The sequence below is a fragment of the Myxine glutinosa genome, chromosome 9 (genome assembly GCF_964187855.1).
Source record: "Myxine glutinosa chromosome 9, kmMyxGlut1.1, whole genome shotgun sequence".
In the NCBI taxonomy this organism is placed as follows: domain Eukaryota; kingdom Metazoa; phylum Chordata; class Myxini; order Myxiniformes; family Myxinidae; genus Myxine; species Myxine glutinosa.
The window spans coordinates 74,801,254-74,828,298 of record NC_136269.1 but is presented as its reverse complement, the minus strand read 5'-3'; the positions used below and the strand labels follow the sequence as shown (position 1 = coordinate 74,828,298).

At 45.9% G+C, this 27,045-nt stretch overlaps 2 protein-coding genes across 6 annotated transcripts in view; one reads left to right on the top strand and one right to left on the bottom strand.

Moving 5' to 3' along the window:
* The window catches only part of LOC137435300 (uncharacterized), a 72,270-nt gene extending 53,565 nt beyond the window's left edge, over positions 1 to 18,705 (top strand). For all 5 annotated transcript variants that reach the window (XM_068128963.2, XM_068128958.2, XM_068128960.2 and 2 more), the window contains exons 7-8: positions 8,252 to 8,372; positions 17,254 to 18,705. In XM_068128963.2, the coding sequence (XP_067985064.2) occupies positions 8,252 to 8,372; positions 17,254 to 17,406 (274 nt within the window). In that variant the 3' untranslated portion in view covers positions 17,407 to 18,705. The remainder of the gene's footprint in view (positions 1 to 8,251; positions 8,373 to 17,253) is intronic.
* Positions 18,376 to 27,045, bottom strand: part of CLEC3A (C-type lectin domain family 3 member A) — a 39,720-nt gene continuing 31,050 nt past the window's right edge. Inside the window, exon 3 of the mRNA XM_068128964.2 lies at positions 18,376 to 19,762. Within this exon, the coding sequence (XP_067985065.2) occupies positions 19,365 to 19,762 (398 nt within the window). The 3' untranslated portion in view covers positions 18,376 to 19,364. The remainder of the gene's footprint in view (positions 19,763 to 27,045) is intronic.

The window sequence follows — 27,045 nt, the reverse complement described above, 5'->3', positions numbered from 1 at the left end:
ATAATTATCATCATATGCAATGTCCCAATAATTTTGGGGGACAGCAGCTTATTAAAGCACTAGTGGGGTCACCCGTAGGAATCCCACGGGCATGGACGTCTTCATATAGATGTTGCACATTCAGTTTTACAAACTGGTTACTGGCAATTTATCAGATCCACAAATGATGTACTATACACAATGTATTTATTTCTGATAACATGTGAATGCATGTGCATGCACATGGGAAATAGTTTGAAATGTGTCATTACATCTCATGTAAAATGTGACTTCAAGAGTTCAAATCCTCTCCCTCCCCGCCCCCATCCCTCCCACATCATACACACTGCACCAGGGAGTGGATCACCCACAGGGGAGTGGGTCACACACACACAGGGGAGTGGGTCACACACACACAGGGGAGTGGGTCACACACACACACACACACACACACACATGGGGGAGTGGGTCACACACACACACACACACACACACACACATTGGGGAGTGGGGGGGGGACAGCAGCTTATTAAAGCATGTCGGATTAGCAACGTAACGTCTACACCGTTGCACGTAGAATCGCCAAACTTTACACACATATTTGTCTTGCCCTGGAATGGACTGTGCCCAATTGATGACATCATCGGTCACGTCGTTCGGCCGCCATCTTGGAAAAACCGAAAAACTTTGCACCTCTATATCTCCAAAAGTGCTGAAAAGAAAAAAATTGAGACATGGCTCATTGAAAATAACTCACCATGGGGAATAAAATATGTTAATGATGACGTCATCGGTCACGTGGTTTGGTCGCCATCTTGGAAAAACCGAAAAACTTTGCACCTCTATATCTCTGAAAGTGCTGAATAGGAAAAAAAATTGAGACATGGCTCATTGTAAAGAACTCTCCATGGGGAATAAAACTTGTTAATGATGATGTCATAGGTGCCTCCATTATGATGTCATAATGCGACAAGTACAAAACTTCATCCGATCAAGATGAAATTTCTTGAGCATCATCAAGGAATAAATTAGTTTCGAAAACAAATAATGATGACGTCATCGGTCACGTGGTTCGGCCGCCATATTTGTTCAAAATGGCCAATAAAAAAGTACATTCCGGCAAGTCCTCGGTCTCTGACCGATTTTTCATCTGTCTGTCTGTCTGTCTGTTTGTGCGCAGTACTACGTCTACATCATTGTACATAGCATCGCCATACTTTACACACATATTTGCCTTGCCCTGGAATAGACTGTGCCCAATTTTTAACTCTCTAGGCCCAAGGCCTCCATTATGACGTCATAATTCGATAATTTGACAAGTACAAAACTTCATCGAATCAAGATGCAATTTCTTGAGCGCCATGTCGGCATAAACTGGTAGAGAAAAAAAAATGCTGACGTCATCGGTCACGTGGTTCAGCCGCCATCCTGGAAAAACCAAAAGACTTTACACCTCCATATCTCCGAAAGTGCTGAACAGAAAAAATTGAGATGTGGCTCATTGTAAAGAACTCACCATGGGGAATAAAACATGTTAATGATGATGTCATAGGTGCCTCCATTATGATGTCATAATTTGACAAGTACAAAACTTCATCCAATCAAGACGAAATTTCTTGAGCATAATCTAGTTGCACTGGAATAGACTGTGCCCAATTTATAACTCTCTAGGGCTGAGGCCTCCATTCTGACGTCATAATTCGACAAGTACAAAACTTCATCCAATCAAGATGCAATTTATTGAGCGCCATGTCGGCATAAACTGGTGGAGAAAAAAAAAAATGATGTCATCGGTCATGTGGTTTGGCCGCCATCTTGGAAAAACCGAAAAACTTTGCACCTCTATATCTCCGAAAGTGCTGAATAGAAAAAATTGAAACATGGCTCATTGTAAAGAACTCTCCATGGGGAATAAAAATATGTTAATGATGATGTCATAGGTGCCTCCACTATGACGTCATAATTCGACAAGTACAAAACTTCATCCGATCAAGATGAAATTTCTTGAGCATAATCTAGGAATAAATTAGTTTAGAAAACAAATAATGATGACATCATTGGTCGCGTGCTTCGGCCGCCATCTTGGAAAAACCTGATCCAAAATGGCCAATAAAAAAGTACATTCTGGCAAGTCCTCGGTCTCTGACAGATTTGTCATTTGTTTGTCTGTCCGTTTGTGAACAAAATATCTCAAAAGGTTGTGGACGGATTCGGATAAAATTTGGCAGAGATGTAGCATATTTGACAAGGACGAAATGATTAGATTTTGGTGAATATTTGGATTCTGATCCAGCTACTATAATTTTTTAAGTGATTCTTCACCATTGGGATACATCGCAGGCCAAAAAACGATACATAGCAGGATATCTCCAAAATTTGTGGATGGATTTGAACGAAACTTGGTGAACAGGTTGAGTGTCTGACAAGGACGATTCTATTCGATTTTGGTGAAGATCTGAAAATGGATTCGGATATGAGAATTATTTAATTTTTATAAGTGATTCTTCACCATTGAGAGATAGGGCCAAAAACGATACATGGCAGGATATCTCAAAAAGTTATGAATGGGCTTGGCCGAAACGTGTTGGACAGGTTGTGTGTGTGACATGGAAGAATCGATTCAATTTTGGTGAAGATCCGGATCCAGCTAGTATAATTTTTTTAAGTGATTCTTCACCATTGAGTGATATGGCCAACCAGCCAGAGGTATGCTCTCTACTGAGTGCCGTTCTCGTTTTCCTATTGTAATCCGTTTCATGGGGTTATTTCATCATCGTGCGTTGTAGTCATGTAGATTCATTGCTGGACAGTTAGTAAAGTGTAATTTCCCCTTTGTTATCGGTGAATTGTGGAATACCTTTAACTGCAATGTTAACCGAAATATTGTAACAACCTTGTTTTGCTGGATGGAATGACGCAAAATGCTTTGGACGTAGGTGCAAAATTTGGAAGAGTTATCTGTTAAATGCTCTGAGTTTAGAGTTAGTGCATGGGAATAGCTGATTAGCAAATATATACTGTAATGACGTTGGAGACAATCTACATACTATGTAGATTAGGTGGGGCACAGTGAAATAAAAATCATCAACAGTGTGCAACTCAACTTTGAGTTTTTAGTATATTGTAGTTCTTGGTGTAATCTCCAGTTAAACTGGCAACTGGCTTTACTTCCTGGTTAATTTCCAATGTTGACAACATAATACTGTCTCACTACAGCCAATGTATCACCGTGCCCCACCATTCTCTATGGAAGTAATGTACAGGGAGGATATTAAATTAGAATTAATTTCAGAAAGTGAAGGTCAGATGCAGGATAAGGGTGAAAACGAATGCGGAGGAAGCTGGGGATTAAGTGGGAGAAATGTGGAGAGATGTTTAGGAAATAGGAAGAAGGGGATTGCAGAGATAATGATAATGGAGGGGATGGTGGGGTGTCCAGAATGCCACTATTTCTTACCTCCACCCCCAAAGGTGGACGGAGGTTATGTTTTCACCCCAGTCTGTTTGTTTACATGTTTGTTTGTCTGTGAACAGGATACGGTATCTCCAAAAGTTGTGGATAGATTCCGACAAAATTTAGTGGGCAAATTGGATGTGTGACAAGGACGAAATTATTCTATTTTGGTGAAGATCCGGATATGGGAATTTTCTAATTACCTCTGCCACCGCAGGTGGGTGGAGGTTATGGTTTCATCCCTGTCTGTTTGTCTGGCTGTCTGTTTGTCTGTGTGTCTGTGAACAGGATATTTCCGAGTTGTGGACAGATTCAGCCAAAATTTGGTGGAGAATTTGGGTACGTATAACAAGGACAAAAGATTAGATTTTAGTGAAGATCCAGATCAGGATTTTGATCCAAGAATTTTTAAAGTGATTCTTCACGAATGAGAGATGGGGGAAAAAACGATATATAGCACGATATCTCAAAAAGTTGTGGATGACTTGTAACAAAACTTGGTGGGCAGGTTGGGTGGTGTGACAAGGAAGAATTGATTAAATTTTGTTGCGAATTTTGAAGCCGGATCCAGATCAGATAATATTTTTAATTATTCTTCATCTTTGATTGATATGGCAAAAACCGATATCTCAAATATCTTTTGTCTGACGCCGATATCTCAAATCTGACGCCGCATGATATCTCAAAACATTATGGATGGATTCAGACATTTGGTGGGCAGGTTGTGTGTGTGACAAGGACGAATTGGTTCAGTTTTGGTGATGATCCGAATATGGATCCGGATATGATAATTTAAAAAAAATTAAGTGATTCTTCACCATTGAGTGATTGGACCAAAAACGATGTAAAGTATGGTATTTCAAAAGGTTGTGGACGGATTATGACAAAACTAGGTGTATGAGTTGGATAGGCAAGAAGAACAAGCCGATCAGATTTTGGTTCAGATCTGGATCCAGACCCAGTCTATCAGTGGGATACAAATCATAAACTGTTCAGCCTGGCGGAGGTATGCGCTCTACTGAGATTCCGTTCTAGTTTTCTAAATCATTCTACACCATTGAGAGATAGGGCCAAAAACGACATATGGGTCAGAATTTTGAACGAGGTACATTTGGGCCTCCCGGGGGTCAAAAAATATTTTTTGGGGAATATCTAAAAATCACCTTGATATCCTTAAAGCCCTAAGCCTGGGCTATCAAACGCAGCCAAACTGACACCGATCGGCCCAGAGGTTCCGTTTTTATTCATGGTCAAAGTTTCCCTTCCTTGTTAGCATAACGTAAGAGACGAAAATAAGGTCTCTTTGTAAACATTCCGTCACAAATGCTTCATTTCTGCATTTAAACATATAAGCAAAGTACCAAACATAGGCAAGACATATATCTACTTGTGTTTTAAGTTTCAAGTTCCTACTCAAAATGTATGCTGGTTTATGTACTGACAAATATTGGCTATTTTTCAGTTGTTTTCACCCAAACCTGTGTTTTTTAAATTGCACTCTTGACAAGTTTCTGTCATTTTGCAAATATACTTAATAGAACCTCCAAAAAGCACTCAGGTACTCTACAATACATGTGTTAATTAACTGGAAAATTTGCAGTTTGGGCGTCCGCATTATCTATGGTTGTGTCTTGAAAATAGCTCAATATCAATTGAGAAATAAATCTCTCTTACGTTATGGTAATACCACAAGCCAACAAATCATTCTAGCTACTAACAAAATGGATTTATTTCCATACAACCATCAAAAATCAGAAGGATATTGTTCCTCCAGCAAACGAAACTTGCAATAAAGTACTAATCATACCTTTTTTATATACAAAATAGCAGTCCACTTGTCATGTGTACTTTTTTTCTCCTACTTGGCATTCAAGCTATTTAAATACCCACTCAAACATCTCAAACTCGACTCGGATGGCAATAGACTCGGATGGCAATACGGATGGGAAAAGACTCGGATGGCAATACCGAGGTGGCAATATCGGATGGCAATATCGGATGGCATCCTCGGATGGGAAAAGACTCGGATGGCAATACAATTGACACTGTCATGAGATTTTTTATCGTGGCGTCACGTAAGAGACCGTTATCGGAGAAATACAATATTAGGCCCCTAAATCCAAAAATACATCATGAAACAGCTCATAAATACACTCAAAGCACTCTCAGGCTATGGATCGTTTGTTTCCATATGATATTTGTAAATATGGACATGTATGAAGTACTACAGTCAATGATGAACTGAAAATTGACACCAAATTTAGAGGGACTGACAGCAAGATCTTGATGTGACACCCATCAAAACCAGTTGGCAGTCATCCAACACAGCTCATTACAACCAAATATAACATATATTCTTGTTGAATACAATAATTAAGACATGTACAAAGCTTATGCGGGACTGCGGGTCTTTTTTTAATGTTCCGATAAACCTCTCGTACGTTACGATTTACGGGTCTCGTACGTGACGCTGTACAAACTCGCACGCCATTGGCGGCCATGAAACGAGAACGACTCACGGCGATTTTGGCAAGTACTTTCACATGTTCCTACGAATTAATCTCAAAATAAACCAGGTCTTGAGGATCTATGGCATCCTGGACAAGTACTTACGAGACCATGGGGTCCAACGCCGATCTCACGTATGATATTTTTTTGGATTTCTCCGGCCAGACCGACGACTAACTTTCGCCAAACTTCTTGTTTCGCGCGGCGAGTAACTCGCTGAATACCCGGATGTAAACGCCGGGTAACAGGAAGTACCCGTATGTCGGCATTTCACGCCACAAGTTTTCGGTCTCTTACGTTATGGAGGAACGCTCTTCTTCCCGAAGATGCTGTTTCGGCTAGTTTTGCATACTTAACGCACCAGGAGCGTCCCGATCTTTTGAAATGGCATAGAATTCAAGCTAATGCGATGGTCTGATGGTATATTTCACTTCGATATGCACTTACGTACCTGGCTTACAGGGAGCATGACCGGTGCGTAACGTAAGAGACCGTTATGGTTTCTAAATTCACACTCAAGCTTGTTGTGTCTCAGAGAAACAAAGGAGGTCAATGATTTTTACAGAGTTAATATATACGTATAAGTGCTGTTTGTTGCGCCCTAAAGAAGAACTATGGAACACCCTGATATGTGTAAAACAGGGCTTATATAAATATCTCTTACGTTACGGTTCATCTGCTTCATCCTATATGAGGAGGAGCTGTGACTCAGGAACTGACATGAGTAACACAAAAACACATTCAGTAGAGTAGTTATATAGATCTACTTTTATTCCAGCTGTGAAAAGTATCTGAAAAAGGCTTTTATAATGAATGCATGGCTTTGAAGGGTAACGAAATACTTTTAAAATGCCCTTTTTCACCATTTTTTGAGGTTCAGAGGCTTATAACATGTAGATAATTGATAAAAAGTATATAAAACTATACATTTTTTGAAAGCCGTGATTGTGTTCTACAAGACGACACCTAAATGTACTAATGCAGAACATTTGGGACAAAGTTATATAGGTTTAAAGCAATCAATGTGTGTTTTTGGGGATTTGTACCTCGTTCAAAATTCTGACACATATAGCACGATATCTCAAAGAGTTGACTGATTCAGACAAAATTTGGTGGATGAGTAGGTTAAGTGACAATAACAAGTCAATTAGATTTTGGAGGTCTGGTTCCAGATCCGGCCTATCAGTGGGATACAAAACATAAACTGTTCAGCGTGGTGGAGGTATGCGCTCTATCGAATGCCATTCTAGTTCGATATGTAATATTTTGACTGCCCTTTGTCTTGTGTTTGGAATTACAATGAACTTTGATGCCCATCATGCCTGTGCATTTCTGCCAATAGTCATGTAGCCCACTATCCCCATTGGTTCTCGGTACCTAATTCTAGTTTAAACCTACCTACCATTTCTGCTCCCACTACCTTTCCAGGGAGACCATTCCTTGTATTAACTACTCTCTGAATGAAAGACCCTCGCCTTCATGTCATCCTAACTCTCCTCTTCTTCGCTCTTAAGAGATGACCCCTGATCTTGTCACTGTACATTTTGCTGAAAAAACTCCTCTGTGCTTATTCTGTCTATAGCCTGCATTGTCACATTTATATCGGATTCTCACCCTTTGTAATGAATAAATACCTTAATATATAATAATCCTCACCCTCAATAACACTCCTTACCTCCCTGCTCAACCACCTTTATCTCTATACACCTATGATTGATTTACACCTCAATGGACTATACTTACCTTGTATACTGAACATTTTCTCCTTGAAGGGTTGCCCAATTTTTTGATGCAGACTGCCCTCTCATTGGTTTATCCAAATCTAGAGCAGCTAATTCTTCTCACACCCTCAAAGTTTGCCTTTCTAAAAACGAACAGCCTCACACAACTATCCTCGACTCTAAATCTCACCAGTATCATTGCACGCACTACCGGTATGTTATGGTCATTTTTCGTAATGCTCTCCTAGCTCTACCATAATGGAATAATTACTGAAAAACATGTCCAACACTACACTACCTCTTATGGACATTTCTACAAGCTGACTTAAAAAGCATTCCTGGACAAGATCTAAGAAATCCTCATCCCTTTCCCTGTTCATGGATCCAATCTATCCCTGGCAAGTTACCCCCCCCCCCCCCCCCGCTCCCCCTACGCTTCCCTCTCCCATAATAATTACTAATCTCAATCCACACAGAGGTTTCGATGTTAACCAGTTAAAAAATCTGCCCAACAATCTTGTTGAATTGTAAAGCGGTTTTTGTGGTACACCGTACAAGACATGATTTTGTCATTCCTGCATGTGTGAAGGAAGCGCAGAAAACCTCCTACCTCAGTGAATAACAGTACTTACCGTGGTTGGCTAGACCATCATGGAGGTACCAGTGAAAGTGGATGGAAGGATGGAGATACAGACTCTTGTATATATGAAGTAAGTGTTTGTGTTTGTGTGTTTATTTGAACTATGGTGGTTTGTTCAGAGATTTCTTTCACATTACTTCATTCATTCATTCTAGTCCACCACGTGGCTGCTGGTTTGCATCATTGTTAAGAGCATGGCTGTGCTGCTGGTTCAGTGCCCCCTCTAGGTTACAGCATAATTAATTTTTTTTTTAATGTTCAGGGTGTCATCTATAACTCGCTTACTCTTATTGACAGACTCGGGTCTTTAACGTCCAATGAGTAATGGTAGCAGACGGAACACCAGCCTTGACGTCCACCCAAAGGATGACACTCAATGATGCGATGCCCTGTCGACGAAGCACCAATCCGACAATTTTATATCTGGGCAGAGATGGGCCACATGGCCTTTTCTTTTGTCAGCTTTCTTTTATTATTCTATAAATGGATAAGGAATGGCTGATATTTGCCAAACATATGGGTTTGATAAACATATATATATGCGTCACGTGTAGAAGAATCAAGAATAGAGTTTGTAGGGAAAAAAGAAGAGCCTGCAACTGATTTATGGTAGAATGAAAGAAAACCCTTCCCTCTCAGCTTCCTTCAGCACATTGAATTCAATACATATCATTCATGGCAGCTGTATGAGTAGCAGGTGGTCCAGAATAAACACAAGACAATTTTGCAAAATCTTGAGCAAATAAATGCCTTGCAAACGACATGAAAAGCAGATCTTAAATAAATAAAGAGCATCCATTCAAATAACATCCGTTTCAGTGAAATCCATTCTGTGTTCCAGCTCTTCCACAAACCTCGACTTTGTATATAAAAAGAAGAAGAGCAAGACCAAAATAACTTTGCAAAGTAATCTATTTGTACAACAAACCATTTTATTAAGCTGGACCAATTGAAGTGAACAGTTCAAACAAATCAAAAGCAAAAGTTTGATCCAAGGAAGGGAAGGACATGGATGGCTGAATTTATGGGTCTCGACGTGCTTTCATCCGTGCATGCATCCGCGACGGGTCTTATACTCTTATCTAGTGTTCATGGAGTTTGCTATGAATATCCTTTGAAAGGATAATAGTAACTCATTGTTAAGACTGCTGAGGTATCTCAATGAAGTAACTCAACAGTAAGGCAATTAAACGTTGACAGAAGTAACAGGAAGTTTTTTTCTTCTTCCGGTTTTTCTCCTGGTAGTGGTAGGGTAGCGAACCAGCCACACTGAGATTATACACCACCCGTCAAACTTCGTGCTTCCACTCACACAAGGCATTGTCTGTCAGAGCATTATTTTGTACACCTCACATATTAATGAAAATATAGTGGAAGCATTAGTAATGGAGTCCCAGTTTTCATTTACAAGATAATTGGTTGGTAAGTGAGATCGAAATGTTGTTTTTTTTCTCCAAGATTTTTCTTGAAAAGCGTAATAGTCGTTGGCTGTTAAGACTGATAAGGTTTCTCAGCAAAGTAAATTGATGGAGATGAAATGATACATTGACAGAATTGACTGCATAGGTTGAGGTTTTTATGACGTAGCCCATAGGGCAAAGCCGTTTAGAACGGTGTTTGGCCGTCTGTATGTACAGTCACATGAAAAAGTAAGTACACCCCTACATTTATCACTACTTCAAATACCGAAAATTAGAATCAGGTGCACCAGCGCAGGTGCAAATGATTAGAACATCGTTAGAGAGGATCTTGGAGGAACCTGTCTTATTTAAACCTCAGACATATAGTTTGGTTTGCTCTTTGTTGTTGAAGTGTGCGGCGTCACCATGCCTAGATCAAAAGTGCTCTCTGAGGCCTTCAGAAAGAAGGTTATAGATGCCTACGAGTCTGGGAAGGGATTTAAAAAGATCTCCAAACAATTTGAAATCAATCATTCGACTGTCCGGAAGATCATCTACAAGTGGAGAAGATTCCAAACAACTGCCAACTTGTTCAGGCCAGGCCGCCCCAGCAAGTTCAGCCCAAGAGCAGACCGCAAGATGCTGAAAGAAGTCTCTAAGAACCTCAGAATGTCATCACGGGACCTACAGGTAGCTCTTGCCACTGTTGATGTCAAAGTGCACGAGTCTACCATTAGAAAGAGGTTGCACAAATTTGATCTACATGGGAGGTGTGCCAGGAGGAAACCTTTGCTGTCCAGAAAGAACATCTAAGCAAGACCAAAGTTTGCGAATGAACACCAAGGCAAAGACCAGCACTTCTGGAACAATGTGCTCTGGACAGATGAGTCAAAGGTAGAGCTATTTGGCCACAGTACCAGAAGACATGTTTGGCGAAAACCAAATTAAAGCATTTGACCACAAGAACCTGATACCAACTGTAAAGCATGGTGGTGGAAATATTATGGTTTGGGGCAGCTTTGCTGCATCAGGGCCTGGGCAGCTCACCATCATATAATCCACTATGAATTCTTCATTGTACCAGAGGGTGCTTGAGGATAATGTGAGGCCATCTGTCGGAAAGTTGAAGCTCTACCGAAGGTGGACCTTGCAACATGACAATGACCCTAAACATACCAGTAAATCCACCAAGGAATAGCTGAAAAGAAAGAAATGGAGGGTTCTGGAATGGCCAAGTCAAAGCCCAGATCTAAATCCCATCGAGCTGTTGTGGGGGGATTTGAAACGAGCTGTGCATGCAAGAAACCCCTCAAACATCGCACAGCTGAAATAATTCTGCATGGAGGAGTGGGAAAAATTTCTCCCAGTCGATGTTAGAGACTGGTAGACAGTTATAAGAAACGCCTACTTGAGGTTGTTTCTGCCAAAGGGGGCAACACCACCTATTAGAGCCACAGGTGTACTTACTTTTTCCACATGCGAAATTTGCATTTATGTTTATTTAAATTATACAATGGACTACAAAATGTAAATGTTTCATGATATTTGTTATATTATATCACCTTTATCTGTCAATATTGTTGAAATGAAGATCAAATAGCTGTATGTTGAAATATGTTGAAAAAGTCAAAACTTTACATGGGGTGTACTTAATTTTTCACATGACTATGTATGTATGTCCCCTTAAACGTATATCAATCAGAGCTGAGGATCTGGTCACATGACAGGGTGATGTAATTATGTCTGATGTCATTACGGCAGTAGGTGGCTGACTCTCCACACTCCGGAATTTTGGTTCCAATTCGTTCAAGTCGAACATATCGTCGAACCTGTCATATATCACAATCGCCATGCACTCACTACCTGTACGTTTTTCATTATGTGTGAAACACAAACAAACCGATTGTTAAAATGATCATGAAATATCGAAATCACAGACGTTACGTCTCTTGCAACAAAACGGTACGTATAGGCCTGAGGCTTTATGCCAACACTTCGGACCACTTTGGACAAATTAAGCCCAGATTGTCGTGAATACAAAGTTGATTGATTGAAGCGGTGTATGGTTCATGAATCGATGATAAGCGGTGTACGGACTAACACCTGCGAAGTAAGGAGTTCATCTCGGTTTTTTTGATAGCATGTGATTAACCCAATACTTGTGAGGTATATAGATTACAGTAGATCTTCCTTCAGTTCTGTAAGTAAAACTTACCTCACGGATGTCAGGATTCCTCCAAATTTCTTTGTTTAGTGTTATAAACTGCATTAGCGACTGTTTAAAAAGCTAATCAAAAGTGTTTGTGGTTCATAATATTTTACAAGCCCAGCTATGCCGCCGTTAGACTTCCGGTCTTATTTTATTTTTTTTGCAGAAGTTTTTTTTTAAACTTCCGGTATGTTTCCGAACCAACGACTCTGAGCATATACACCACATGCGCAACAAAAATGTAAATAGCTTGGAATTGCATGAATTTTGATATTTGTAATTATTTGTATTATCAAACCCAGGTTGAACAGTCCAAAGGTAAATGCACATCCTCTGCACCATCCTGACTACTTGAATACGATCGCCGATTAGCCGTCAATCCAAATGGCAAAGGTCAGCAGGATACTTCCATGGTGGGATCTCGTGATTACAGTCTGGGTTCAGTTCCTTACAAAATAGAACGAGACTGGAAAATGTCATCCTGGTGGTTTACATACAGGACTGTGCATTACAAGGTACATCATCCTTCTCAGAGGATGTCAAGCTGGCTGCCCTGCTCTCCTGGCAGCTAGCACTTGTGGACATTTAAATTTTTAAAAAGGAGTAGGCTGAAGCGCGGAGCGACGCGCGATACTTGTTTAGCAAGGAGGAAGCGGACAACGCGGTAAGTTAAAACAGCCTTTATTGCAAGAGCTCCACTGTAGCACTCCAGTGCTCGTGGCTCCGCACCCGGTGTATATCCCGAGGCCACGCCTACCCCTCGGGCGTGGCCGCCGCCCACTTGGTGCGCGGAATGATGCCATCACGCCAGTGAGCTTTCGTGTCCACCACACGCGCCCCCCCAGAATTCCCGCGCACCTGGAGGGCCAGTTTGCGGGGCAAACAGATGACCCGGCCGAAGCGCCCTCTGGCGACTGGCGGCGTCCGGGGTGCAGGGATGCCAGCTGGGATGCCTCCGGCTGCACCCTGGATGGGTGCAGGACCAGGGGGCGGCGTGCCAGCGGGGCTGGCCAGTGCCAGGGGTCCGAACCGCATGAGGGCGGCCTCGACGCGGGGGCCGAGCCACCGATGGTGGGTGGTCCACGTCGAGGTGGGCTGGCTTGAGGCGATCCACTGAGACGTGGTCGGGAGTACCGCCGATGTCCAAGGTGAAATGTTTCACCCCGGTCTCCAGCACGCGGAAAGGCCCGTCGTACGGGGGCCGCAGTGGTGTCGGGTGGGCGTCGTGCCGGACGAAGACGTACTCCGCGGTGCGAAGCTCTGGGACGACGTGCGTAGGTGGGTGCCCTTGGTGCGCCGTCGGCACCGGGGCGAACCTCCGGGCGGTCTCCTGCAGCGCGGAGCGCTCCTGCGCCGCGGACCATGGTGCCGTGGGGTCGGAGAGGAACTCGCCCGGCACCCGCAGCGGTTGTCCGAAGACCAACTCCGCCGCGGATGCGCGCAGGTCGTCCTTGGGCGCCGTCCGGAGGCCCAGCAGGACCCAGGGGAGCCTGTCGACCCAGCCGCCGTCGCTGAGGGTGGCTCGGAGCGCGGCCTTCAACGAGCGGTGGAACCGCTCGCACATGCCGTTGGCCTGGGGGTGGTAGGCCGTGGTTCGGTGCAGCTGGACCCCGAGCCCCCGCACGACTGCCCCCCAGAGCTCCGAGGTGAACTGGGGGCCGCGGTCGGACGAGATGTCCGAGGGGGCGCCGAACCAGGCGACCCAGGTGGCGATGAACGCCTGCGCGACGTCCGCCGCCGTCGTCGCTGCCAAAGGCACGGCCTCCGGCCACCGGGTGGTGTGGTCCACCATTGTGAGGACATGGGTGAAACCCCGCGAGGGGGGCAGAGGTCCCACCAGGTCCACGTGAACGTGGTCGAACCTACGTTCCGGCACCGTAAACGGGGCCAATGGGGCCTGGGTGTGTCGGTGCACCTTCGTCCTTCGCGTGCTCGCACGCGAGGCACGTCCTGGTCCAGCCGCGGACGGCCTTCCGGAGGCCATGCCAGACAAACTTGTCGGAGACCAACCTCTGGGAGGCCTTTGTGCCCGGGTGGGACAGGCCGTGGATGGCGTCAAAAACCCGGCGCTGCCAGCCTGCGGGCACGATGGGGCGAGGCCGCCCGAGGGAGACGTCGCACAAGAGGGCCGCGTGGTCGAACGGCACCTCGGTGACGCGGAGGCCCATGACGGCGGTCTGCAAGGCCTGGACACCGGGGTCGGCGGCCTGGTCCGCCGCCATCCGGGCATAGTTGATGCCGAGGTGGACTGCGTGGGCGACGGACCGGGAAAGGCAATCCGCCACCAGGTTGTCCTTCCCCCGACATGCCGGATGTCCGTCGTATATTCGGACACGGCCGAGAGGTGACGCTGCTGCCGGGCCGACCACGGCTCGGTGACCTTGCCCATCGCGAAGACCAGTGGCTTGTGGTCGACGAAGGCCATGAATGCACGGCCCTCGAGCAGATGGCGGAAGTGCCTGACCGCCAGGTGAAGCCCGAGCAACTCGCGGTCGAAGGTACTATAGCGGCGTTCGGGCTGGCGAAGCTGCCGGCTGAAGAACGCCAGCGGTTGCCAGGCACAACGCACCCATTGCTTGTGCACCGCACCCACCGCGTAGTCCGAGGCGTCGGTGGTGAGGGCGATCGGTGCATCGGGCGCCGGGTGCGCGAGCATGGTGGCGTTAGCCAAGGCGAGCTTCGCGCCCGCGAACGCCGCGTCCATCTGCTCGGTACAGGTAACGTCACCTTTGCCCGGCTTCCCTCGGAGGGCCTCGTGCAGGGGGCGCAGGAGCTGGGCGATGCAGGGCAGGAACCGATGGTAAAAGTTTACCATGTCCAGGAACTCCTGGAGCCCCTTGATCGTGCAGGGGCGCGGAAACCCCTTCACCGCCTCCACCTTGGCCGGTAGGGGAACGGCCCCGTGCCTGGTGATGCGGTGCCCCAAAAAGTCAATGTCGGCGACGCCGAACCGGCAATTGGCGGGGTTCACGATGAGGCCATGCTGGCCCAGGCGTTCGAAGAGCATGCGGAGATGGTGGAGGTGCTCTTCGCGGGACGCGCTGGTGACGAGGATGTCATCCAGGTAGACGTACACGAAATCCAAGTCGCGCAAGATGCTGTCCATTAGTCGCTGGAACGCCTGAGCCGCATTTTTCAACCCGAAGGGCATCCGAAGAAATTCGAAAAGTCCGAATGGCGTGATGACAGCCGTCTTCGGGATGTCCTCCGGCCTGACGGGGGCCTGATGGTAGCCGCGTATGAGGTCCACCTTCGAAAAGAAGGACATGCCCGCCAACCGGGCGGAGAAGTCCTGAATGTGAGGGACGGGGTAGCGGTCAGGGGTGGTGGCGTCGTTGAGGCGCCGGTAGTCCCCGCACGGTCGCCATCCCCCGCCGGGCTTTGGCACGATGTGGAGCAGCGACGCCCAAGCACTCTCGGAGCGCCGCACGATGCCGAGCCGCTCCAGCGTAGCGAACTCCGCTTTTGCTACCGCGAGCTTCGTCGGCTCGAGGCAGCGTGCCCGGGCGTAGACCGGTGGCCCGGCGGTGGGGATGTGATGTTCCACCCCGTGCTTGACGGCCCCCGCCGAGAAGGTGGGCCGTGTGAGGGCCGGGAAGCTGGCGAGGAGGCGGGCAAACTCGTCCGCCGCCGGAAGCGTACAGATCGACCTCGCCGGCACCGAACCTTTCAGCAAGCCACTCGGCGAGCCGCTCGGTGAGCCGCTCGGGGAGCTGCTCGACGAGCTAGGCAGCGCGCAAGCGAGCGAGCTGAACGTTTCAGCCTGGATAAGGCGTCTGTGCTTGACGTCGACCAACAGCCCGTTAGCACACAGGAAGTTCGCGCCGAGCAATGCCATGGGCACGTCGGCAGTGATGAACGACCACCGGAAAACTTGCCCTCCGAACCGCAGGGAGAGGCAACGTTTTCCGTATGTGCGTATGGACGTACCGTTGGCGGCAAGCAGCGCGGGGCCCCGGCCCGCAGTTTGCTTGTCCGACGTACCGGCGGGGACGACGCTCACCTGCGCTCCTGTGTCGCACAGGTAATGGCTCCAGGACAAGGTGTCCTTGATGAACAGTAGGCTGTTTGACCGGCTGGCGCTCAGGGACGCTACCGAGCGCCGGCCCGGGAGTTTCCCGACTTGCCGAATGAGCAGGGCGGGCGACACTGCCGAGCCTCGTGGCCGAACTGGGCATGGAAAAAACACAAGGTTGGCGGCGGGGGCCGCAGAGGCCGCGGTTCTCGCCGCGGCGGCGGTGGTGGGCGGGGCGTGGCGGCGGCCGCGAGGTGTGCATCAGCATCAGCCACGGGGTGTGCATCAGCCTCGGGATGCACGACGGCCGCGCCAAAACTCGCCTGTGTGTCCAAAGCCGCGAAGAACTTGTCGGCCTCGGCAGCGAGAGCTCGGGGTTCCGTTATCGCGGAACCGGCCAACGCGAGGCGTACTCGTGCCGGCAGCTGGCGTCGAAATAGCGCTCGCAACAGAAAATCCGGGGTTTCGCCACCCAGCAGCGACAGCATATGGTCCATTCGGACCGACGGTCACGTGTCACCGAGCTCGGGGAGGACCAGGAGGCGGTCGGCCCGTGCGTCCACCGTGAGACCGAACGTGGCGAGGAGGAGACGCTTGATCACCTCGTACCTGCCATCGGCTGGTGGGTTCCTCAGGCCCGACACTGCACGGGCGGCCGTGCCGGGCCCGAGGGGGGCGACCACGTGGCAGTACATGGTCTCATCCACCGTGATGCCTCGAAGTCGGAACTGGGCTTCTGCCTGTAGGAACCAAACTTCAGCTTGAGCCTCCCAGAACTCGGGGAGTTTGATTGTGACCGCGTTGGTTGCCATTGCTGTGGCGTGTTTGCGTGGTCAGCGACGGCTGACCAGAACGTCGGAGGGTCGCCAATGAAGCGCGGTGCTACGCGCGCTACTTGTTTAGCAAGGAGGAAGCGGACAACGCGGTAAGTTAAAAGAGTTTTTTGCAAGAGCTCCACTGTAGCACTCCAGTGCTCCGGGCTCCGCGCCCGGTGTATATCACGAGGCCACGCCTACCCCTCGGGCGTGGCCGCCACCCACTTGGTGCGCGGAATGATGCCATCACGCCAGTGAGCTTTCGTGTCCGCCACAAGGCCATAGTATTCTTTTAGTCAGGGGAGTAGTTATCTCCTAATAAACGAGTATTATCAGGTTATTGAGCTTTAACCAGTCAAAAAAAAAATCAACCTCAGCACAACCGTTGCATCCATTCATCAATGCTATGCTAACGTAGATAAGGTAAAAGTAATTAAAGTTTTTGTCTATTTTCTTTGTAATGAGTGACAAGAGCAGATACCATGTTCACATGCATGTGTGCGGTTTGCCAGGTGATAGATGATGACGGAGTATATGCAAGGACATCTCTCCGTTTACCAGTGAATGGAAACGACTTTGAAAAGGACTGGGAGCTTGAGAATTTACCCATGGAAGAACAGGATATATATGACTTACCACCTGTAGAGGAAGACGCTTCTCTGTAGGATGAAGGTGAAGTTAACTGGCAACAACATGAACTACAGGGCTTGCTTTAGTTGCAAAAGGAAGACACCATTGTGGGTGACAAGACCACGTTGCAAGATCATAGAGTTTGGCCGACATTTTGGGAGTTGAGGTCAATGGAAGATACTTTTCTGCCAGACGTGGAATAGTGCTACCCTGTTTTCTCTCCACCTTGGAAATAGAAATGCCTGGATTACCATTGCACTACCCAGCCCGCTGACATGTTACGCTGTTTCCTTTTTCTTTTCTCGGTCAAAATGCAATGTAAGATGGGGAAGTCGAAAGGCTTTTCTCTGTTTCCACTGGCCTTCTGGTGAAACTTTGTGTATATCGGTCCTTTTCAATGTAGTTTCAAACCATTGTTAATTTTTTTTTAACCATTGCTGTGGGAGTTTTAAGCCTGGTGTTGGCTTAATGGTTAAAGTGGCTGACCTAAGATCTTAGAGTTCTTGAGTTTGAGCCCCTGTCGTGCCGTTAAAATAATACCAGGTGGGTTGACTCAGCCTATCATCCTTCAGAGGTTGGAAAAATGAGTACCAGCTCACTGGGAAAAATAAGTCATTTGAGAATTCTGCATCGGAGTAGCGACACATACAGGAGTTGTGCACTCTGGCCAAGGAAAAATTGCTTCAGCAGCCCCATGCCCCCCCCCCCCCCCCCCCCCCGTGAAGACACGAAAGGAGTGGTTCTTCTTCTTGTTGTTGTGCTTCTTCGGGAGTTTTCTGGTGCAAGGGAAATAAAAGTCATGGTTTAGGCTCCAAAACTTTTTTTTTCAGCGGAAAGTCTTTTCACTTCTCCGGTTAATTTTTCTTTTTGAAGCTCATTTTACCACAAGTACAGTACAGAATACGTTTTGTCGCGAAGGTGTATATTTTTTCGTTTGTTCACTGCAGTAGCTTTAAATAAGTTAAATCGTAAATATATCTACAGGTGCAAAGAAGGTGACAATCTGAGATGCACAAGGTTGTATTTATTGCATACTGCTCGAGCGCCAAGCATACAGCACGAGATGCAGACATTCGGATGCTGTGAAGTTGCATTATTTTTCATGAAATATGCAGTCGTACTCAACTGGTGTTTAACTTGCGGTATAATAATGTGTTGTTGGTATTTGATGCATAAAATGGTGAAATGGTGAAATACATTTCAAGGTGAAACAAAACAAGTTTACTTTTGGTAACTATCTACGGAATTGGATCTAACTTTGACACCTTCCGCATTATACATATTATAATCTGTCGACGTGGTTTTACTTGATCTGCAACATTGCTTTCATTACATTCCTGTCTCCTGTCTTCATGATTATATCCAAGGCATGGAAGGTTCTTAAATGCATTCCACTTCGGTGGGGGAAATTGGAGAGGGCGATTAAAGTTGCTGTTCTGTTTTGTGTTTTGTAATTATACATTTGCTAAATATATATAATTATATAGGTTTGTCTTTCAATCTTTTTGAAGTGCTAACTTCCTCCAACTTTAAATGGCAACAAATTTGGGCTCTGGCATCCTGACGTTAATTTTAAACCCCTTTGCTTTTATCTAAGATTCACTTTTTTCATTCCATCTCACACCTTTTTATGATTTGCAATCTCTTTCTACCACCTTGCTTGCATTCTTTTCCAAACTCTTTCCATATCAGACAGTTGTGTTGGAGGCAAGATCAGAAGCAACCCTCTCCCCAGGCGTGGCAAAATGGAAAGCAAATGTCAATATCGGCGGCAGTGTGAGGCTCAAATGTTCGGGGTTATATATAAAGCAGCCTTATTACAAATGGTGCACTGTTTTAATACCAACTACCATAGATAGATATTGCATCAAGCATTTGGTGCATACGGCCTTGTTCAAAACGATCTCACCAAATAGAGCTGTAGTTACAGGAAGCACTCGGTCTCGCCAAGCTAGCCCAGCATTTAAAATCCAAAACTTTATTCAACAACCACTCATGGAATGGTAAACTCGCATATGAAGGGGTACTCTTCGCGGCAGTTCTCCACTGCCCATCTACCATCGTTCTCAAGGGAGCCACGCACACAGTTAAGTCTACGCCCGTCAGCCGGCTGCTCCCCAACTTTCTCCCATGGTGTATATTCCGGAACAGCACCCGCAACGTCCACATACTTGCCCTCATCCTGCAAATCATTGATACCGAGCCAGTAAAGAGAGTTGCTGGGTAGTGCTTCACGTATGTACTTCTGCATCATTTCATTTTCTTCCTCATCACGAGGCAAGATGATCGCTCCACCTCGTGAGAAGCATGTCTCGGATGCATCGTGGTAGCGTTTGACTTCAGTGAATGGAAGCAGACATTTGTTGCGCAGCTTGGTGCCACGCAGGCAAACTGTTTAATGTCAAAGAAAGTATTAAGGGATGGGGAGGAAGGGAGCATGACGTTAATAATATTGGTAGTCCTTCAATGAAAAATGGCCTTATACTATTTGGTTTAAAGCCAATCTCCTTTATATTTAAAAGTGAATAAGACGAGAGACAGTAGTACTCGGTACTGCTTAAAAGTATTTCAAATGGTTGCAGATACTCCTGGAAATGCTGAAATTATCATATTTATGGCAAATTTTATTTTGGATGTTAAAATGAAAAATAAACTAATATTGTAACTAGAAGGCTGCGATCGGAAATCGGTGAGGGTTATCGGTAGAGGCAACTCGTCATATTAGCAAATTTGTAGCACTTGAAATATTGCCGCATGATGAAAAAAAACTATTTTGTCTTCCAAAAAGTGAGACAAAAAAATTGGAAAATTAAATAATTGAAAATTGGAAAAATGTAGTACAGTAAATGAAAATTGAAAAATTGTTTTTTGAAAAATTGAATAACTAAAAACATTAAATGATGGAAAAATTCCCTACTATAAATGGATGAGTTGCGTGTGTGAGGCATGTTTTTTGTGGAGTTCTACTAAAGCTTTCTGATGTAGAATGTGATACACGGAAATTGATTATCATGACCTCCTGAGTTTATGAAGCTAATTAACTTTAAATAATTTATTAATCACATACTTTTGGAATATACCTTCCGACTCAGACACCTTAGACCTTTGAAGACCCTTTACCCCCAAGACCCTTAAAACCACCAAAACCCCGAAAAAGACCCCGAAGACCCTTAAAGACCCAGAGGACCCAAAAAAACCCGAAGACAGAAAACTTACAAAATACCCAAAATACCCCGAAGATCCAACAGACCCAAAAGACAAAGACCATTAAAGACCGCAAAGACCCTTAACAGTCCAATGACCTGTAAGGCACTTTAGACCCTTGATCATTTAAAGCTTTAGACCACTTGGACCTTTTTAGATTACAAATAAATAATATCACTAATATACACAAAGAATTAAGTTAAGCACCCCCCCCGTTTTTTTACAACCTCGCACATTACAAGTTTGTTGTCGTCAAAACAGTGTAATATACCCATGATATTGCTATATTTTCTGGAGAAGTGATATTATGGTCACATAAAAACATAACAATCATGCCGTTTTCAATATTTTATTCTGAATAATTTAAGGTGAAATTTTTTGGGAATTTTAGGCATATTTTCACCTCAATTTAAGTATGGGGCTATAGGTCCATCACGGACAGTGTGGATGACGTTTATGTTTTCTAACGTACAGTCATTGTTCTGAGAAGACCTCTAGCGATCTTTGCGTCAATAACGTGTGTAGGACCCACGTGATCGGATCACTGACTCAACCCTACGTCTCATAGACCCTGTAAGCCGTCGTATGCGTTGCTGTGGCAGGTTGTTCCATTCCCGATGTAATGCACGTTCCAATTCATCCAGATTGGCTATTGGAGGGACCATCTTCGCAATTTGTCGTCCCAACATGTCCCAAACGTGCTCGAGGGGGTTCAACCTGCCACAGCAACGCATACGACGGCTTACAGGGTCTATGAGACGTAGGGTTGAGTCAGTGATCCGATCACGTGGGTCCTACACACGTTATTGACGCAAAGATCGCTAGAGGTCTTCTCAGAACAATGACTGTACGTTAGAAAACATAAACGTCATCCACACTGTCCGTGATGGACCTATAGCTCCATACTTAAATTGAGGTGAAAATATGCCTAAAATTCCCAAAAAATTTCACCTTAAATTATTCAGAATAAAATATTGAAAACGGCATGATTGTTATGTTTTTATGTGACCATAATATCACTTCTCCAGAAAATATAGCAATATCATGGGTATATTACACTGTTTTGACGACAACAAACTTGTAATGTGCGAGGTTGTAAAAAAACGGGGGGGGTGCTTAACTTAATTCTTTGTGTATATTACAAATAAATTTTTTCCAAAAAAAATGTTTGTATTAAGATTGGTGTAAATCATGACAGCACAACAACTCGGGTACAGTCATTATCCTCAGTTAATACAAGCCTGTGCCTCTGTAGTGACGTGTGGTGAGGCAAGCGTAGCGAGCTGATCTACGCCAGATAGCAACAAAAATAATAATAGCATCATTCGACAATAACAAATGTATAATCCCCGTCTTGGCCCAAGCACATCTGAGCTTGGTGAAAGGTAAGCTCAGGCTCAATCAGTACAGCAGGCAGGTATACTACAAGGCAGTGATTACCAATGGAAATTTGGTCCATTGGACCAATGGGCCCACTCGTTCTTCAAAAGGCGGGACACCACAGACACCAATACTAAACACTTAATGCCTCCCTCCAGGAACCATAATGAAGCAAAGGATATCACCACCATTTGGCATCTTCCTTATGACAAAAGTGAGATGGAAAGAAAACAAAAACCCATTCATATTCCATACGGAAGTTGAGCCCTTTCCAAGCTTGATTTGATGGAAGGAAAATGTACTTTTTGATGTGAATTCCTTGCACATAATGGTAGTGGTGGTGATGATGGTGGTTCAAATGACAACAGACAGAGAAAAACTATGCAGGCCTGCATTTTTTGCCAGAAGACAAGTGAATGGTCTTAATTTGAAATAGAATACAGTATTTCAAAATTCATGAATGCAGATGGGCTGTCATCCAGCCTTATCACTTTTCACCCTTCAGCCCAAATTGGGCTAAGGGGTATTGTCGTCACGGGCGTCGTCCGGGCCTCCAGGCGGGCGTCCGTCAACTTTTGGTTTCCGTCAATTTCAAGGAGAACAGCTTGTCCGATTAAATCCATTTTTGCAGTGTGTGTTGGGGTTGAGTAGAGGAAGGTTCCTTTCGAAAATGGGCACGCTGCGATTTTCAATATGGCCGCCACGGCAGCCATCTTGAAATCGGTTTCCGTCAATTTCGAGCAGAACGGCTTGTCCGATTAAATCAATTTATGCAGTGTGTGTTGGGGTTGAGTCGAGGAAGGTTCATGGGTGCGCTGCGATTTTCAATATGGCCGCCACGGCAGCCATCTTGAAATTGGTTTCCGTCAATTTCAAGCAGAACGGCTTGTCCGATTAAATCCATTTTTACAGTGTGTGTTGGGGTTGAGTAGAGGAAGGTTCCTTTCGAAAATGGGCGAGCTGCGATTTTCGATATGGCCGCCATCTTGAAATTGGTTTCCACCATGCATGGGCTGAGGGGTTATGCCCGCTTTGTGGTGCTATTTATTTAATTTGTAGGTAGCAACTGCATGAATAGTTTACTACAAAGACACTCCCATTGTAACGTAATGCTATACTCCTGCTCCTGCTCCATGTTTGGACGACTTCTGGCTCGGACAGGATTGACGGAGAGCTCACTACTTGGCCTTTGGAGAATAAAGCAGTACGTTACATGGTGTCATAAGGTAACCAAACTCACTGCTTTCCTACTACTGACCATCTATAAATATGGTGTCACATTCCCAAACTTCGAATACCCAGCTATTGATTGGGATGCAGCAGATTTATTTGGAGAGGGTGGGAAAGAGAGGGAGTGGTGGAGAGAGATGTGGAGTGGGAGAGAGATGCAGAGTGGGAGAGAGATGGAGAGTGGGAAAGAATGAGAGGGTTGGTGGAGAGAAAGAGAGGGGTGGGGGAGAGACAGAGGGATGGGGGAGAGAGAAGGTGGGGGGGGAGAGAGAAGGTGGGGGGAGGAGAGAGAGAGGATGGGAGAGACAGAGGGATGGGGGAGAGACAGAGAGGTGGTGAGGGTGGAGGGGAGAGACAGAAGTGTGGGGGAGAAAGAGAAAGGGGTTGGGGAGAGACAGAGGAGGTGGAGGAGAGACAGAGAGGAGTGTGGGAGGGAGAGAGAGTGATGAGGGCAAGAGAGCGGAGAGACAGACAGAGGGATGGGGGAGAGACAGAGAGGGCGTGGGGGAGAGAAAAGGTGGGGAGGGGGGGAGAGAGAAGGTGGGGAGGGGGAGAGAGAGAGGGTGGGGAATAGATAGAGGGTGGGAGTGACAGAGGGATGGGGGGAGAGACAAAGAGATGGTGAGGGTGGGGGAGAGAGAGAGGTGTGGGGCAGAGAGATGTAGAGTGGGAGAGATGGAGAGTGGGAGAGATATAGAGAGTGGGAGAGATATAGAGAGTGGGAGAGATATAGAGAGTGGGAGAGAGATGGAGAGTGGGAGAGAGATGGAGAGTGGGAGAGAGATGGAGAGTGGGAGAGAGATGGAGAGTGGGAGAGAGATGGAGAGTGGGAGAGAGATGGAGAGTGGGAGAGAGATGGAGAGTGGGAGAGAGATGGAGAGTGGGAGAGAGATGGAGAGTGGGAGAGAGATGGAGAGATGGAGAGTGCGAGAGAGATGGAGAGTGGGAGAGAGATGGAGAGTGGGAGAGATATAGAGAGTGGGAGAGATATAGAGAGTGGGAGAGATATAGAGAGTGGGAGAGAGATGGAGAGTGGGAGAGAGATGGAGAGTGGGAGAGTGGGAGAGAGATGGAGAGTGGGAGAGAGATGGAGAGTGGGAGAGAGATGGAGAGTGGGAGAGAGATGGAGAGTGGGAGAGAGATGGAGAGATGGAGAGTGCGAGAGAGATGGAGAGTGGGAGAGAGATGGAGAGTGGGAGAGAGATTGAGAGTGGGAGAGAGATGGAGAGTGGGAGAGAGATGGAGAGTGGGAGAGAGATGGAGAATGGGAGAGAGATGGAGAGTGGGAGAGAGATGGAGAGTGGGAGAGAGATGGAGAGTGGGAGAGAGATGGAGAGTGGGAGAGAGATGGAGAGTGGGAGAGAGATGGAGAGTGGGAGAGAGATGGAGAGTGGGAGAGAGATGGAGAGTGGGAGAGAGATGGAGAGTGGGAGAGAGATGGAGAGTGGGAGAGAGATGGAGAGTGGGAGAGAGATGGAGAGTGGGAGAGAGATGGAGAGATGGAGAGTGCGAGAGAGATGGAGAGTGGGAGAGAGATGGAGAGTGGGAGAGAGATTGAGAGTGGGAGAGAGATGGAGAGTGGGAGATGAGATGGAGAGTGGGAACGAAGGAGAAGGAAACGGAGATGGAGAAGGGGAGAAAGAGAGGGTTGGATAAGGGGAGAGAGGGAAAGAATGAGAGGGTTGGGGGAGAGAAAGAGTGGGGTGGGGGAGAGACAGAGAAGGCATGGGGAGAGAGAGAGGGTGGGAGAGACAGGGGGATGGGGGGGAGAGACAGAGAGGTGGTGAGGGTGGAGGGGAGATATAGAAGGGTGGGGGTGAAAGAGAAAGGGGTTGGGGAGAGACAGAGGAGGTGGGGGAGGGAGAAAGAGTGATGAGGGCAAGAGAGCAGAGAGACAGACAGAGGGATGGGGGAGAGACAGAGAGGGCATGGGGGAGAGAAAAGGTGGGGAGAGGGGAGAGAGAAGGTGGGGAGGGGGAGAAAGAGAGAGAGAGGGTGGGGAATAGAGAGAGGGTTGGAGTGACAGATGGATGGGGGGGAGAGACAAAGAGGTGGTGAGGGTGGGGGAGAGAGAGGTGTGGGAGAAAAAGAGAGGAGGGGGTGGGGGAGAGATAGAGAGCGGGATGGAGGAGAGTCAGAGAGGGGTGTGGGAGAGAGAGGGGTGAGGGAGAGAGAGAGGGGTGGAGGAGAGAGGGATGGGGGAGCGACAGAGGGGGGGGGGAGGGGGGGGGGAGAAAAAAAGAGAGAAATGTGAGAGTAAGAGGAGAGGTTTAGCAAAGAGAATGATATGTTATGCTCAATGACCGTGTGAGCACAAACACAGACAATCACACAAAAACACACAGGTACAGGTACAGACACACACACACACAGACAGATAAAATATCCTGTGTGAGTGGACGATTAACATTAAACATGCATAAAGTACATTAAAATGAAAACCTGAAAAAGTTGATCTTGAACTCGGCCTTTGTTCATCAATAAATTTTCTTTTTTCTACTTTTCAAAGTTTTTCTACTTTTTTTCTACTTTCTACAATCTGCTTTTCAAAGGAAGGAAATAAATTAAATAGAGTATCAGGAGGAGGGCCACGTTCTTTTAATTCAATCGTTAATTTGATTTATTTTGCCTTCTTAACTCCAGAGATTTTCTCTGCAGATTACACAGGCGTGATTGTGGAAGCTTTGACGTCAACCTTGCTGGGCTGTTTAATTATTTTTATTGCACTCAATTCCCTCTGGTTAATTATTTTCATTGCACTCAAAAGAGTTACACTTTTGGGCACATTCCTTCATCTTTTCTTCACTCAATATAATTGTTGGAACAGTAGAAAAAGTTAAGTTTAATGCTTTGGCAATATGGAGAAAGAGGAAGGATAGCACTGCTTAAAGCTTAGTAAAAGATAAATACTTAGTTATAAGAATTGCTTATGTCTTAAATTTTTCCGATTTCACTCCAGATTTCGATATTTATTTAGTGTATGGGGTCCGATCCTCAAATCTGTATCCAGATTTTGATAAGATACTTTAATTAGTCTATGAGAGTAGATCGTGTTTGCAAGCCAAGGCGAGTTTGAACAGGCCAACACAAAATGGCAGCTTGGGAACCCACCGATGTGACAGAGGGTTGACCAAGAAGGCACATTGCCATTTTGGTAAGGTTTATTACTCCCGCCAGGGAATATTGCATTCGATCGTGTGTGTGTGTGTGTGTGTGTGTGTGTGTGTGTGTGTGTGTGTGTGTGTGTGTGTGTGTGTGTGTGTTTGTGAACAAGATATCTGGAAAAGTTCTGAACGGATTTGGATGAAAGTTGGTGCGATGATTGCCCTTGGGATAAGGAAGAATTGATGAGTTTTTGGTGAAGCTCAGGATATTATTCCGGATCCAGGAATTTTTTGAAGGGTTGTTTACCATTGGAAGATAGGGCTCATTTTGTTTTCAACATTATCTTCTATATATTCTATATTTAACATTGTGATATGAAAATAGTTTTCATATTTGTTGTAAATGTAGTTTAAACTCGTGGTTATGCGTTAGAGCGGTGTATTTTGTTAGCAGCGTCATCTTCAAGGTTCTTTTTTTTTTTCTAATAAAGACATATTCTGTCATTTTAAAACCAACAAAGTGTGTATTAGGTTTCCCCGTTTCATAAAATGTATCGTTTGATACGTATAATGCTTTAAAACTGTTTTTTTTGTTGTTGTTCTTTTTTTTTTTTACCTCAGAAGAGATATTGTCGTGCTGTGTACACACGACTCGATTGCCAGAGAGGTAGGCCACAACGCGTTGGTACAAACAAAGAGTCTTTATTAAGAGCTCGCACTTCAGCACTGGGCGGGCTCGAGCTTAGAGCCCGTATA